General features: G+C 37.2%; 1 protein-coding gene across 1 annotated transcript in view; it reads left to right on the top strand.

The window, feature by feature from the left end:
- The window catches only part of HSD17B4 (hydroxysteroid 17-beta dehydrogenase 4), a 99,328-nt gene that overhangs the window by 17,864 nt on the left and 64,663 nt on the right, over window positions 1-16,801 (top strand). The window contains exons 3-7 of the mRNA XM_005890853.3: window positions 2,402-2,509; window positions 12,965-13,024; window positions 14,854-14,875; window positions 14,983-15,029; window positions 16,521-16,605. Of these exons, the coding sequence (XP_005890915.1) occupies window positions 2,402-2,509; window positions 12,965-13,024; window positions 14,854-14,875; window positions 14,983-15,029; window positions 16,521-16,605 (322 nt within the window). The remainder of the gene's footprint in view (window positions 1-2,401; window positions 2,510-12,964; window positions 13,025-14,853; window positions 14,876-14,982; window positions 15,030-16,520; window positions 16,606-16,801) is intronic.

Here is a 16,801-nt window from a genome sequence, read left to right as displayed (position 1 = left end):
AAATTGTTTATTTCCTGTTATTTAAGTAACTGTACTCAAATAATGAATAATTAATAGGAATTTAGTCTTGAGAATCTTAACATTTTAAAAAAATTCTCTGAGGGATAATGTAAGCCTTTCCCCCATTATTTTTTGTCTTTGTAGCTTTTTTTATTTGCAATAAGACTGATAAGACTATATTGTTAGAAAAAATATACCTCAGTCCACATTTTGAAAAATTAATTTCCTTTAAGCACAAAATCACATTTGATTAATTTTTCTCTGAGTCATTCCTTTATCTCCTTTTACTACACTACTCCAGTTGCAACCCTCACCCCAGTTCCCGCATAAGAGAGTTATACTTCAAAAGAAAAAAAGATATGCACTTTTTTTCAGGTATGATAATCATCAATTTGATCATATTAAGAGAGTTTAAATTTTAGCCTATACCTCTATGCCATTATTAATTAGTAATTTTTAAATTATTATATTCCTCATGGTTTATGCAATAACCATACAAAAATGATCACTTTGCAATGCAAGTTAATTCTTTGTCCCCAGTATTTGTTAAGTTCTGTTTTTTCTAAGATGTTTGGCATTGATCTATTGTGGCTCAGATGGTAGGGAATCTGCCTTTGGTGCAGGAGACCCAGGTTTGATCCCTGGGTCAGGAAGATGCCCTGGAGAAGGGAATGGCAACCCACTCCAGTATTCTTGGCTGGAGAATTCCATGGACAGAGGAGCCTAGTGGGCTATAGTTCATGGAGTTGCAAAGAGTTGGACATGACTGAGTGACTGACATATTATTTATCTTTTCATTTGTTTTTGCATGTTATTTTATAAATTCAACCTTGAATGATTGTGTAAATTACTTTTGTTATCATATTATTTAGTTATGTTGCCTTTATATACTTATGATACAATTAATGCATTAGTGTAGTTACCACATACTTAACTTTCAGTACATTATAAACTCTTTGAGGATAGGCACCATTCTTATACATTTCCTTGCAAATGGTAAATGTTCATTTAATGTTTGTGTCTATATATACAGGAAGATGTAAAAATGTAATGAAAGTCACTCAGTTGTGTCCAACTCTTCATGACTCCATGGACTGTAGCTGGCTAGGCTCCTCTGTCCATGAAATTTTCCAGGCAAGAATACTGGAGTGGGTAGCCATTCCCTTCTCCAGGGGATCTTTCCAACCCAGGGATCAAAACTATTCTCCTGCACTGTAGGCAGATTCTTTACCATCTGAGCCACTAGGGAAACATATAAATTATATATATGGTATAAATTAGTGACTGAACACATGTTAGTTGTGTGTGTAGTTTTTGACCTTTTCCAATAAATAGTTTTATTTCTTTTTTGGTAGACCGTGACATATTATGTTTTATAAAAATTCACCAGTGTGAATTTAATATGCTTGTTCTTCATCACCATTGCTGTAAATGGCTTTCTTGACATGGAGAAGATATGTCACATTATATATTTAACCTTTCTTTTCTTTTTTTCAGTTGTGATAAGAACTCTTAATATGAGATCTACCCTTTTAAGAAATTTTTAACTGTACAATAGAGTATTATTAACTATAGGCATTATGTTGTACAGTAGATAAGATCTTTAGAACATTTTCATCTTGCATTATTGAAATTTTATGCCCACTGATTAGCAACTCCCCTTTTTCTCCTCCTGCTAATCTCTGCAACCACTATTCTACTCTCTGATTCTATGAGTTTGACCGTTTTAGATATAATCATGCAGTATTTGGTCTTCTGTGACTGGGTTACCTTATTATCTTCAGGGTTTATCCATGTTGTTACATATTGAAAAATTTCCTTCTTTTTTTAGAGGCTAAATAATAGTACATTGTATATATGTGCCACTTCTTTATCCATTTTGTCTGTCAGTTGATATTTAGATTGTTTGTACATCTTGGCTATCGTAATAGTGCTGCATTGAACACTGGAGTTCTCTTATCTCTTCAGTTCCTGATTTCAATTCAATCAAGTGGGATTGCTGGATCATATGGCAGTTCTATTTTTAATTTTTTTTGAAGGATGTCCATACTGTTTTCCTCTGTGTTTACTCTTAAAAGTGATCTTTTTTTCTTTTCCTTTTTTTTTTTTCTAAAAATGGGTTGAATCAGTCTTTTGCTTTCCAAAAGAGAAGCACTGCACAGTTAAAAGTTTCATGGCATGAACCTGTGTTTAAATATTTTCACTGCTTCATGTCTATATTTAAAAGCAAAGAGACATGTTTTGGAAGTACATATATCATGGTATCTTCAGTAGGATGGAAATACAGTAGGAGGGAATTAGGAAGATGACTGAAAACATATGCTAATAATATAGTTTCATTCCACCTCGTATTTTTTAATGTCTAGAACTGAATTCTTATTTGTTTATTTTTGCATTGCAGTGAATGACCTAGGAGGGGACTTCACAGGAGTTGGCAAAGGCTCCTTAGCTGCTGATAAGGTTGTTGAAGAAATAAGAAGGAAAGGTGGAAAAGCAGTGGCTAACTATGGTATGGTATTTGAGAGAATTATACTGTTTCTTTTATTTTTCCTCAACTAATTCTATTTCTCATGTTAATAAATCACTTAGCAAATATCTCAACATTCCAGTGTAATTATGAAATTAGATTTTATCTAAGTCTGCCAAAGATGTTTAGCAACAGATTTTATATGTGAGATTTTTTTTGATGTAGATTATTTCATAAGTCTGAATTTTATTCAGTTGTTTAGTGTTTTTAGTAAAGAGCACATGATATAACCAGTACATTACTGTAAATGTGGATATGAATATGCTCTTGTGACTGCACTGGGACTTGGTTGCAGCTTATGGGATCTCGTTTCCTGACTAGGGATTGAACCTGGGCCTTCTGCATTGGGAGCTTGGAGTCTTAGCCACTGGACCCTGAGGGAAGTCCTTACTCTTGTTTTTAAAAGCTAAAACATCTCTTATATTTCTACAGAATTACATTAAATTCTTAAAAAAAATTTTATATTTCTTAAAGTAATATAGCGTAAGAAGTGAAATGCCCCAATTCTGTACCCAGCTTTCGTATTCCATTCTGCATAGGAAATCATTGCTATATGTAACTTTCTTATCTTTATAAAACCTTAAGAGTCAAAAGTAGGCATTAAGAATAAAGAAAAAAGTCATGAAAAACAGCAAATACAGCCTTTATGTTTGATACATTGATTCTAATATTACTTGTTTTGTTTTGTCTTAAATTAATTTATTTATTTTAATTGCAGGCTAATTACTTTACAATATTGTAGTGGTTTTTGCCATACATTGACAGAAATCAACCATGTCATGTATGGGTGAACATGTGTTCCCCATCCTGAACCCCCTTCCCACCTCACTCCCCATCCCATCCCTCAGGGTCATCCCAGTACACCAGCCCTGAGCACCCTGTCTCATGCATGGAACCTGAACTGGCGATCTGTTTTACATATGATAATATACATGTTTCAATGCTATTCTCTCAAATCCTCCCACCCTTGCCTTTTCCCACAGAGTCCAAAAGGCTTTATTATACATCTGTGTCTCTTTTGCTGTCTCACATATAGGGTCATTGTTACCATCTTTCTAAATTCCATATATATGTGTTAGTATGCTGTATTGGTGTTTTTCTTTCTGACTGACTTCACTCTGTATAATAGGCTCCAGTTTCATCCACCTCACTAGAACTGATTCAAATGCATTCTTTTTAATAGTTGGGTAATATTCCATTGTGTATATGTACCACAGCTTTCTTATCCATTCATCTGCTGATGGACATCTAGGTTGCTTCCATGTCCTGGCTATTGTAAACAGTGCTGCGATGAACATTGGGGTACATGTGTCTCTTTCAATTCTGGTTTCCTCGGTGTGTATGCCCAGCAGTGGGATTGCTGGGTCATATGGCAGTTCTGTTTCCAGTTTTGTAAAGAATCTCCACACTGTTCTCCATAGTGGCTGTACTAGTTTGCATTCCCACCAACAGTGTAAGAGGGTTCCCTTTTCTCCACACCTTCTCCAACATTTATTGTTCGTAGACTTTTTGATAGCAGCCATTTTGACTGGTGTGAGATGATACCTCATTGTGGTTTTGATTTGAATTTCTCTGATAATGAGTGATGTTGAATATTTTTTCATGTGTTTGTTAGCCATCTCTATGTCTTCTTTGGAGAAATGTCTGTTTAGTTCTTTGGCCCATTTTTTTGATTGGGTTGTTTGTTTTTCTGGTATTGAGCTGTATGAGCTGCTTGTATATTTTTTAGATTAATTCTTTGTCCATTGGTTCGTTTGCTATTATTTTCTCCCATTCTGAAGGCTGTCTTTTCACCTTGTTTATAGTTTCCTGCGTTGTGCAAAAGCTTTTAAGTTTAATTAGGTCCCATTTGTTTATTTTTGCTTTTATTTCCATTATTCTGGGAGGTGGGTCATAGAGGACCCTGCTGTGATTTATGTCAGAGAGTGTTTTGCCTATGTTTTCCTCTAGCAGTTTTATAGTTTCTGGTCTTACGTTTAGATCTTTAATCCATTTTGAGTTTATTTTTGTGTATGGTGTTAGAAAGTGTTCTAGTTTCATTCTTTTACAAGTGGTTGGCCAGTTTTCCCAGCACAACTTGTTAAAGAGATTGTCTTTTCTCCATTGTATATTCTTGCCTCCTTTGTCAAAGATAAAGGGTCCATAGGTGTTTGGATTTATCCCTGGGCTTTCTATCTTGTTCCATTGATTTATATTTCTGTCTTTGTGCCAGTACCATACTGTCTTGATGACTGTAGATTTGTAGTATAGCCTGAAGTTAGGCAGGTTGATTCCTCCAGTTCCATTCTTGTTTCTCAAGATTGCTTTGGTTTCTCAAGATTGCTTTGGCTGTTCGAGGCTTTTTGTATTTCCATACAAATTGTGAAATTATTTGTTCTAGTTCTCTGAAAAATACCATTGGTAGTTTGATAGGGATTGCATTGAATCTATAGATTGCTTTGGGTGGTATACTCATTTTCACTATATTGATTCTTCATATCCATGAACATGGTAACTTTCTCCTTCTATTTGTGTCATCTTTGATTTCTTTCATCAGTGTTTTATAGTTTTCTATACATAGGTCTTTTGTTTCTTTAGGTAGATTTATTCCTAAGTATTTTATTCTTTTCATTGCAATGGTGAATGAAATTGTTTCCTTAATTTCTCTTTCTGTTTTCTCATTGTTAGTGTATAGGAATGCAAGGGATTTCTGTGTATTAATTTTATATCCTGAAACTTTACTATATTTATTGATGAGATGCAGTAATTTTCTGGTGGAGTCTTTAGGGTTTTCTATATAGAGGATCATGTCATCTGCAAACAGTGATAGTTTTACTTCTTTTCCAGTATGGATTCCTTTTATTTCTTTTTCTTCTCAGATTGCTGTGGCCAAAACTTCCAAAACTATGTTGAATAGTAGTGGTGAGAGTGGGCACCCTTGTCTTGTTCCTGACTTTAGGGGAAATGCTTTCAATTTTTCACCATTGAGGATAATGTTTGCTGTGGGTTTATCATATATAGCTTTTATTATGTTGAGGTATGTTCCTTCTAATCCTGCTTTATCATAAATGGATGTTGAATTTTGTCAAAGGCTTTCTCTGCATCTATTGAGATAATCATATGGTTTTTATCTTTCAGTTTGTTAATGTGGTGTATCACATTGATTGATTTGTAGATATTAGAGAATCCTTGCATCCCTGGGATAAAGCCCACTTGGCCATGATGTATGATCTTTTTAATATGTTGCTGGCTTCTGTTTGCTAGAATTTAAGGATTTTTGCATCTGTGTTCATCAGTGATATTGGCCTGTAGTTTTCTTTTTTTGTGGCATCTTTGTCTGGTTTTGGTATTAGGGTGATGGTGGCCTCATAGAATGAGTTTGGAAGTTTACCTTCCTCTGCAGTTTTCTGGAAGACTTTGAGTAGGATAGGTGTTAGCTCTTCTCTAAATTTTTGGTAGAATTCAGCTGTGAAGTGGTCTGGTCCTGGGCTTTTGTTTGCTGGAAGATTTCTGATTACAGTTTTGATTTCCGTGCTTGTGATGGGTCTGTTAAGATTTTCTGTTTCTTTCTGGTTCAGTTTTAGAAAGTTATACTTTTCTAAGAATTTTTCCATTTCTTCCAAGTTGTCCATTTTATTGGCATATAGTTACTGATAGTAGTCTCTTATGATCCTTTGCATTTCTGTGTTGTCTGTTGTGATTTCTCCATTTTCATTTCTAATTTTGTTGATTTAATTCTTCTCCCTTTTTTCCTTCATGAGTCTGGCTAATGGTTTGTCTATTTTATTTATCTTCTCAAAGAACCAACTTTTAACTTTGTTGATTTTTGCTATGGTTTCGTTTCTTTTTCATTTATTTTTTCCCTAAGTTTTATGATTTTTTTCCTTATACTAGCCCTGGGGTTCTTCATTTTTTCCTTTTCTAGTTGCTTTAGGTGTAGAGTTAGGTTATTTATTTGATTTTTCTCTTGTTTCTTGAGATAAGCTTGTATTGTAATGAACCTTCCCCTTAGCACTGCTTTTACTGAGTCTCATAGGTTTTGGGTTGTGTTTTCATTTTCATTCGTTTTTATGCATATTTTGATTTCTTCTGTGATTTGTTGGTTATTCAGAATTGTGTTGGTTAGCCTCCATATGTTGGTATTTTTAATAGTTTTTTTTCCCTGTAGTTGACAGCTAATCTTAATGCATTGTGATCAGAAAAGGTGCTTGGAATGATTTCAGTTTTTTTAAATTTACCAATGCTCGATTTATGGCCCAGGATATGATCTATCCTGGAGAAGGTTCCGTGTGCACTTGAGAAAAAGATGAAATTCATTGTTTTGGGGTGAAATGTCCTATACATATCAGTTAGGTCTAACTGGTCCATTGTATCATTTAAAGTTTGTGTTTCCTTGCTAATTTTCAGTTTAGTTGATCTATCCATAGGTGTGAGTGGGGTATTAAAGTCTCCCACTATTATTGTGTTATTGTTAATTTCCCCTTTCACACTTGTTAGCATTTGTCTTACATATTGTGGTGCTCCTATGTTGGGTGCATATATATTTATAATTGTATATCTTCTTGGATTGATCCTTTGATCATTATGTAGTGTCCTTCTTTGCCTCTTTTCACAGCCTTTATTTCAAAGTCTATTTTATCTGATATGAATATTGCTACTCCTGCTTTCTTTTGGTCTCCATTTGCATGAAATATCTTTTTTCAGCCCTTCATTTTCACTCTGTATGTGTCCCTTGTTTTGAGGTGGGTCTCTTTTAGACAGCATATATAGGAGTCTTGTTTTTTTATCCATTCAGCCAGTCTTTGTCTTTTGGTTGGGGCATTCACCCCATTTACATTTAAGGTAATTATTGATAAGTATGATCCTGTTGCTATTTACTTTGTTGTTTTGGGTTTGAGTTTATACAATTTTTTTGTGTTTCCTGTCTAGAGAAGATCCTTTAGCATTTGTTGGAGAGCTGATTTGGTGTTGCTGAATTCTCTGAGCTTTTGCTTGTCTGTAAAGCTTTTGATTTTTCCTTCATATTTGAATGAGATCCTTGCTGGGTACAGTGATCTGGGTTGTAGATTTTTCTCTTTTATCACTTTAAATATGTCCTGCCATTCCCTTCTGGCCTGAAGAGTTTCTATTGAAAGATCAGCTGAACAGCTGATCCTTATGGCAGTCCCCTTGTGTGTTATTTGTTGTTTTTCCCTTGCCTCTTTTAATATTTGTTCTTTGTGTTTGATCTTTGTTAATTTGATTAACGAATTGTCTTGGGGTTTTTTGCCTTGGGTTTATCCTGTTTGGGACTCTCCAAGTTTCTTGGACTTGGATGGCTATTTCCTTCCCCATTTTAGGGAAGTTTTCAACTATTATCTCCTCCAGTATTATCTTATGGCCTTTCTTTTTGTCTTCTGCGACTCCTGTGATTCGAATGTTGGGGCATTTGACATTGTCCTAGAGGTCTCTGACGTCCTCGTTTCTTTTAATGCTTTTTTTCTTTTTTCCTCTCTGCTTCATTTATTTCCAGCATTCTATCTTCCACCTCACTTATCCTATCTTCTGCCTCAGTTATTCTACTGTTGGTTCCCTCCAGAGTGTTTTTGATCTTTTATTGCATTATACATTATTGATTGACTCTTTTTTATTTCTCCTAGGTCTTTGTTAAACATTTTTTGCATCTTCTCTATCCTTGTCTCCAGACTATTTATCTGTAACTCCGTTTTGTTTTCAAGATTTTGGATCATTTTTACTATCATTATTCTGAATTCTTTTTCAGGTAGACTCCCTGTTTCCTCCTCTTTTGTTTGGTTTGGTGGGCATTTATCATGTTCCTTTACCTGCTGAGTATTTCTGTTCCTTTTCATCTTGTTTAGATTGCTGTGTTTGGGGTGGCCTTTCTGTAGGCTGAAAGTTTGTGGTTCCTCTTTATTGTGGAGGTTCCTCCCTGTGGGGGAATTGGACGAGTGAGTTGTCTAGGTTTCCTGGTTAGGGAAGCTTGTGTCCATGTTCTGGTGGGTGGAGCTGGATCTCTTCTCTCTGGAGTGCAATGAAGTGTTCAGTAGTGAGTTTTGAGGTGTCTGTGGGTTTGGTGTGACTTTTGGCAGCCTGTATATTAAAGCTCAGGGGCAGAAGGGGCGTGGCCGCCGCGCAGGGGGAGGGCGCTGGGAGGAGCGGCCGCGGCTTGGCGCTTAATAAAAAAATAAAATAAAATAAAGCTCAGGGCTATGTTCCTGTGTTGCTGGAGAATTAGCATGGTATGTCTTGCTCTGGAACTTGTTGGCTCTTGGGTGGGGCTTGGTTTCAGTGTAGGTGTGGAGGCTTTTGGATGAGCTCTTATCTTTTTTTTAAAAATTTTATTTTATTTTTAAACTTTACATAATTGTATTAGTTTTGCCAAATATCAAAATGAATCCGCCACAGGTATACATGTGTTCCCCTTATCTTTTTTTTTTTTTTCCCCCTTATCTTTTAATGTTCCCTGGAGTCAGGAGTTTTCTGGTGTTCTCAGGTTTTGGACTTAAGCCTCCTGCCTCTGGTTTTCAGTCTTATTCTTACAGTAGTCTCAAGACTTCTCCATCCATACAGTACCGATGATAAAACATCTAGGTTAATGGAGAAAAGATTCTCCACAGTGAGGGACACCCAGAGAGGTTCACAGAGTTACATGGAGAAGAGAAGAGGGAGGAGGGAGATAGAGGTGACCAGGAGGAGAAGAGGGGGAATCAAAAAGGGAGAGAGCAGTTTAGCCAGTAATCAAATCCCTGTGTGCTCTCCACAGCTTGGAACACCCAGAAAGGTTCACGGGGTTCCATAGAGAAGAGAACAGGGAGGAAGGAGATATAGGTGACCAGGAGGAGAGGAGGGGGAGTCAAAAGGAGAGAGACAGATCTAGCCAGTAATCAGTTCCCTAAGTGTTCTCCATAGCCCAGAATACCCAAAGAGACTCACAGAGTTGGGTAGAGAAGAGAAGGGGGAGGGAGGAGGCAGAGGTGACCGGTTGGGTAGAGAAGAGAAGGGGGAGGGAGGAGACAGAGGTAACTGGGGGGAGAAAAGGAGAGTCAAAAGAGGGAGAGAGCAATCAAGCCAGTAATCTCGCTCCCAAGTAAAAATGGGTACTGAAGATTGGATTCTGAAAGGTACAAAATTGGTAACAAATACCAAAAAGCAAAGATTAAAAATCTAGAGTAGAGGTTAGGTTCTCAAAAATACAATATTAAAAAAACAAAACACAAAAATTATAAAAAGTATATATGAAATTTGCTTTAAAAAAGGGTCTTTTTTTTTTTTTGCAAGGTAATAGGTTATAAAAATGAAAATTAAATGAGTAATAAAGGACTTAAAAATTTTTTAAATGGTAATAGTAAAATACATCTAGGAATTTCTCTGGAGCTGTTGCAGGCAGTGTAGGGCCAGTTCAGTTTCAGATAGTTCCTTGTTCCAGCTTATACTTCTCAAGGTCTATAGGCCCCTTCCAGTGTAGTCAGTGCTAACTACAGGGTTTTAATCTGTTGCACCTGTCACTTCCAAAACGGTTCCCTCTGTTTATTTTGGCTTCTTCTGTTTGCAAGTCTCTTCAGTGTCTAATTTCCGCCCTGACACAAGGGGGCGAAGGTGGTCACTTATTTAGGCTCACTTTTTCGGTTGTGCTGTGGGGAGGGAGGAGCAATGCAAACAAATATCACTGGCGTGTGTGGGGAGTGCTCACAGTGTTTCGGCCACACTGGGTTTGCCCCCGCTCACAGCGTGTGTGCTTTCCCGGTCTATACTGCTCAGGCTCCAGATTGCTCTTCAGAACTGTCTAAAGCAGGCCTTGGGTTATGTGCACTTCCCAGGTCTAAGCCGCTCAGGTTCAGGTTCTCGGGTACTCCACAAAGGCACACTCGGTTGGGCCTGCGTTTTGTGCCCTTCCCAGGTCCCAGCAGCTCAGGTGACCAGGTGCTTGGCAAGTGCACTCTCCCCAGGTGTGTGGTGCGTCTTATCACCTCCCCGTCCCAGCTGCTTGGTTTCCTGAGTGTCCAGTGGGAGCATGTCTCAGGTGTGCTGTGTGTGTCCTCTGGGGAGCTGATCTCTGGCTGCCACCCTCCTGGCGGATGTCAGCCATCCAGGATCCCAGGAAGACTTGGTTAACGACTGGGAGCCTGCTCACAGTTTGGTAGAGGATGCCCTTTTCTGGCTCTGGCTGTCGCCTGCCTGCCTCTCTGCCTCCAGTGGGGGATGGGCCCTTCCGCAGTGGGCTAGCTCTCCTCTGGTATTCGCTCAGTCCTTTGTTCCGTGAGTGGGCTGGCAGTGCCTTAGGTTAGAGCTTTTCACAGGAAAGTTCTCTCTCTCTCTCTTTTTTTCCTCTCTCTCTGGCTATCCCACAGTTTGGGTTGCTATCTCATGTTAGCTTCCTCAGATTGTCCTCAGGGCATTCAGGCCCAGTCCTTACCCTAAGCAATGCAGCCTGCGCTTCCTGCTTGCTGGTGGCAGATGCGAGCTCCTGCGCTACTTCTCCACTGGGAGTTGTGGTTAGGCATGTAATCTGTGAGTTTTATTTATTTGTTTATTTATTTTCCCTCCTGGTTATGTTGCCCTCTGAGATTCCAAAACTCCCCCACAGACCCACCAGTGTGAGGGTTTCCTGGTGTTTGGAAACTTCTCCTCTTTCATGACTCCCTCCCCGGGATGGGTCTCTGTCCCTAACTCTTTTGTCTCTCTTTTTATCTTTTATATTTTGTCCTCCCTCCTTTTGAAGACAATGGCTGCCTTTCTGGGTGCCTGGTGTCCTCTGCCAGCGTCCAGAAGTTGTTTTGTGGAATTTGCTCAGTGTTCAAATGATCTTTCGATGAATTTGTGGGGAAGAAAGTGGTCTCCCTGTCCTATTCCTCTGCCATCTTAGGACCATCTGATTCTAATAGTATTTGTAAGGAATCTTCTTGAATAGATTTACTTTTAAAAAGCTAGTGTTTAGTGACTTTTCTGCAAATTAGATTGTTTTTGTGGGCCAGGAAGAAAATTAAATTGCCTGTGTCTTTATTTTGAAATTTTAGAGGAAAGAAGATAGGATATGGTTTGTTTTTTGTGCTCAAGGGAATAATGAGACAGATATTTTAGTATCTTATTTCTGCTTTGAGAGTCTAGAAAAGTGTTTTCATCTTTAGAAAAAAATTCTGGGGTTTTAGAACCTAATTTTTAAAGATTAAAATTTCAGACTCTTCTCTCCACCCCTCAGTTTTGATATACAAAGTATAATAGTCAGGATTCAGTCAGGAAAACAGAAGCCCCTCTTGGTTTTCCCAGAGTGAAGGGTTTTATACAGAGAGTTAGAGACTTACCATTGGAAGGTCTGGGCTGGTGCATGTCAGTGAGACTGTAGGAGACCGTCTCAGCCTGTGGCGGGTGGTTCTCAAGAGCCTGCCTGCATGTGCTGCCAGTGTCACGTCTGCAGCTCCTCATGAGACTGCCTGCCCTGCAGTCTCCTGCTTTTCTACCTTTTAAGTGAGTGTCTCTTTTTGGAGGATCTAACTCAGGACTGTATGGGCCTCAGAGAAGGGCCCTGGCTCCTCCTGTGACTGCAGAGAAAGTAGAAACACTAGTGATGTTGAGTTGACAGCTGACCATTTGAGACACAGCTCTGGTGATATCAGCCCTTCTCCTGGGCTGATTAGCAGAAAATAACAAGGCCATAATATTTCATTGAGCTTTGCCTTTTGTGGTTAGTATTATATTATAAAAACAGGCTTCCTTAGTGGCTCAGTGGTAAAGAATCCACCTGCAATGCACGAGACATGGGTTTGATACCTGCGTTGGGAAGATCCCCTGGAGGAGGAAATGGCAACCCACTCTAGTATCCTTGCCTGGGAAATCCCATGGACAGAGGAACCTGGTGGGTTCCGCGGGGTCTCAAGAGTCGGACACAGCTTAGCAACTAAGCAACAACAACATTACAAAAACAATAGGTTTGTTTTCCAAATGTAGTCATAGACTTGGCCATGCTTTTTCCAATTAAATAACTCCTCTTTCCCTCCCTCTCAAATTCTCATTTGCATCCTTAAGTAGAAGTCCTATGTGACAACTTAAAATTCAATAGCAATGAAATAGTAATCATTTGTCATCCTAGCCACATTTCAAGTGCCCAGTAGCCACATGTGGTTCATGGCTACTGTATTAGACAGTGCAGAAATAGGGACATTTCATTTTCATAAGACAAAGCTCTATTAGACAGTGCTGTCTTTGATCTTATTTGTCAAACGCTTGTTATTTACCCAGCTCCTTTTTTTTTTTTTTGGTAGGTTAAAGAATTGTCTTAGGAACAAAATTTCTTTTGTAATGTAGATATCTATAGTTTGTATGTGCCTACAATATAAATGTATTTTTCCTGGATATGAATTCTGTTGAATGAATTGTATCTGTCATGTACTCTGATCCACAGAATTTAGAAGTCATTTGTGAAGATTCTTACTGAAGTTTTGTCCTAATTTTCCTTTCCTTCAGATTCAGTGGAGGAAGGGGAGAAGATTGTGAAGACAGCACTGGATGCTTTTGGAAGAATAGGTGATGTTTCTTTTCATTTATGGTGCTCACAGAGCAGCTTCTACCTTTCTAATGAATTATTTTTTATTTTACTTTTGTTTGCTAAAAACTCTTTCTTGGTAATCAAATTTTTAGATTTGTTTTAAAATTTAATTTTTTAGCATATGCTGATCTTATTCCACAAAGGGCTTGAGGTGACAGTTTGTATGCGTGTATGTGTTGAATTGGTTGTTTGTTTTTTGTATTTTAAGGGCTTTTAGAAAAACTTAAAAGCATTCTCTAAGTTTCTTTTTATAGTAATTTAATCATATCCCCAATATATAAAAGTACATATATAATATACAATAATTTACATGATTATATAAGTAATAACTATTAAAGATATTATAATAATTTAATCATACCCTCAATATTGGGGATATGATTATATATGTATATCAGAAAGAAAGAACGAAAGAGAAGTCTCTCAGTCGTGTCCAACTCTTTGTGACCCCATTGACTGTAGCCTACCAGGCTCCTCCATCCATGGGATTTTCCAGGCATGTATATCAGCTGCTAAGTCACTTCAGTCGTGTCTGACTCTGTGCGACTCCATAGACGGCAGCCCACCAGGCTCCCCTGTCCCTGGGATTCTCCAGGCGAGAACAATGGAGTAGGTTGCCATTTCCTTCTCCAGTGCATGAAAGTGAAAAGTGAAAGGGAAGTCGCTCAGTCGTGTCTGACTTTTTGGAACCCCATGGACGGTAGCCCACCAGGCTCCTCCGTCCATGGGATTTTCCAGGCAAGAGTACTGGAGTGGGGTGCCATTTCCTTCTCCATGTATATCAGAGGTATGATTAAATTATTATAACACTTATTTAATAGTTACTAAGTAATTATAGGGGCATCCCTGGTGGCTCAGATGGTAAAACATCTGCCTGCAATATGGGAGACCTGGGATCGATCCCTAGGTTGGGAAGATCCCCTGGAGAAGGAAATGGCAACCCACTCCAGTACTCTTGCCTGGAGTGATTCTGTATCTTGCAAATTAAGATGAATTATATAAAAGTTCATTTTTAAGAAATATTTCAATATATTGTTTAATCTTCCTAATTTAATCCCAAACATTGTAAAAGGTTATTGAATTACTGGAGGAACTGCCCAACATGTTTCTAGTCTGAAAAACGGTGATTTTTATAGTTTGAATGTGTTCACCTTCCCTTTTTTTGGTCTACCATATATATTTTTTCTAGCTATGTTTGGTTGAGTTTGTGTGAGACATGTTTACATATTGTCTGACACAGGGATAGAAGCCCTAAAGATTTGAAGTCATAAAATGAAGATAGCCACAAGATGATGGTTGAACCTTAAAAAACAATCCCTTTCTTTTTATAGTGAGGATGCAATTGTGTATTCATATAGGCTGTCATTTTCTAATTCTAATGGTTTCGCTTTTAACTTTTCATTGGCAAGGAAAATTTTTAAAAATTTTTAACTTTCCCTGTGAATTTCGAAGTTGCTTGAGGGATGGCTTATGATTACTGCTGAGTTCTAAGAACTTAAGTTATGTGACTGCTAATTCTGTAAATAAATTCATAGAATTTTGGCAGAAGGTAGAGATGGAAAAATCTAAAAAATTTTTAGATATGTAGGTTTGAAAGGAAAGCACTAATATAATGTGATTCTTATGCTTTTGTGAACCAGATTTTTTTTGCTATAGGTATAAAATTTTGTTTTGCTAGCACTTGTTGCTTATTATATCTACTTACCCATGGGGAGAAAAACACTTTTGAAAGAAATGTGAGTTTTAAGCAAATGTAAATAAAAATGCTTGCTTTTATATATGTGACTTGTATGTTTTTATATTGTAGATATTGTGATCAACAATGCTGGGTGAGTATTTCTTTTTTCATTTCCAATAAAGTAATGTATTTGCAAAGTTTTTTTTTTATTTTTAGTGTTTACTTTCTTGTCTCAACAAATATAATATCAATTTTTAGGATTCTGAGGGACCGTTCATTTAGTAGAATAAGTGATGAAGACTGGGGTAAGATGTTTTAATATTCTCTATGGAACATACTTATCCATTTAGCTGTCTAATACTTGATGCACTTACACACTTAAGGAAAATCTTGCTTCTTCCTATTCTTCCTTCTACTAATGTAAGTGATGAATAAGCTTTATGACTGAAAATGATGAACATTTGGGAGTAACCTTTTTTTAAACTTCAAAAAATTAAAAAAAATTAAAATCTGTTGGCAAAAGTTATCTAAAAAGTTTTTGTGCTTTTCGTTTTTTTTTTTTTTTGTCTCTGAGAGATTGTCAGCATTTTCTTGCAGTATTGTTCTTCTTAACAGCCTTTTATGTGTTTGTCTGGCTGTATAATTGTTATTTCAACAGCAAGAGAAGGCTGTGGAAGAGTGAGGCACTAAAAAAGATGGAAATCTGAGAACTGGGTGGGAAAAGTCTAGATATAATTTTGAAACTTCTAATAAGTAGGAAAATTTTTCATTAGGAATGTCATGTTGGAAAAATTGAGTTTAGATAGTGAACAGTCACTGTTATGAAAATGTTTTTCCATATTTTCTCTCTTTTGCCCTTACTTTCATTAGCTACCAGAACTAAAACAATCTGAGACAGTGGCAGACGTAGTAACTGAGGTGAATTATGTCCTTGTTTATAGAGTGTGTTTCTGGGAAAGATTGCCAGAAGTCCTTTCAGAAGAAGCAAGCTATCTCTGTGACGTAGAATTAAGCAAAGACAGGCTTTTAGTTTTCCCTTCCCTTGTAATAACTGAGTAAAGGAGAAGCTGAGAAAGACAAGTTTTGTTGGCAAAGGAGACTTACCTTGGTGCTTTGCTTTGCGCTCTGATGGGCTGCAGTGGCTTCATCAGGTTAAAATTAAATCTAGAGTTGTCTATCTGAGTCATCCTCCAAGTTTTCTGTTCATTAGATTGCCATTTCTAAAAGCAGGCGTCTCTTTCTCTCTTTTTCCCTCTTTGCCTCCCCCTATTTCCTCCATCTCTTCCACTCTTTCCCCCAACTCTTAACTCATTTAGTAAACCCTGGTAAAAATAGGGATTAAGGGATATTATGAACATTTTATAAACATTTCTTGATGATAAAGTGGATGATTTTTGATTATGCTTTAATTGATGCTTGTGTTGAGTCCCAATTTACTTATGTAGATTTATTGGGTATTTGTATTAATGAATTTTTGTATAAAATAGGCATATACTAAAGATTACATTGTATTTAGATGTGTGTACAGGCATCATATTTAGATGGTATTGTATTTGTGATAAAGTTGCAATAATTGAATCATAATTTATAGGCAAAATATATATGAATTATTGATTGGATATATAATTGAGACTACAGCAAAAATGATCACTCAGAGTACAATGTGACAGTAGTTGATTTTGAATGCTAGGTATAAAAAAGAATATCTTTGTATAAGTAAATCATTGCTAATGTTGATTCTGAGATATGTCTATCTAATTTTTGACAACATTCATGATAAAAATTTCTTGTTTCAGACAAAATCCAGAGAGTTCATTTGCGGGGCTCATTCCTGGTGACCCGGGCAGCATGGGATCACATGAAGAAACAGAAGTTTGGAAGGTAGAGTTGTATGTGGGTGTCAAGGGAGATTGGAGATGTTGTATGTGGGTTCTTGTGTATGGAGGAAAAAAATTGCTTTGATATTGAAAAATATACCTCCAGATATGCACAGGTTTTTTAAATATAGTTTTGGCACATGCTTCCCCATTAAATTGGCATCAGTCACAGATCAGCTGAGCTGGACAACTTTGTATTT

Source organism: Bos mutus, chromosome 7 (genome assembly GCF_027580195.1).
Source record: "Bos mutus isolate GX-2022 chromosome 7, NWIPB_WYAK_1.1, whole genome shotgun sequence".
In the NCBI taxonomy this organism is placed as follows: Eukaryota; Metazoa; Chordata; class Mammalia; order Artiodactyla; family Bovidae; genus Bos; species Bos mutus.
The sequence above is the reverse complement of the archived record's forward strand: the minus strand, read 5'-3'. Positions and strand labels throughout refer to the sequence as shown.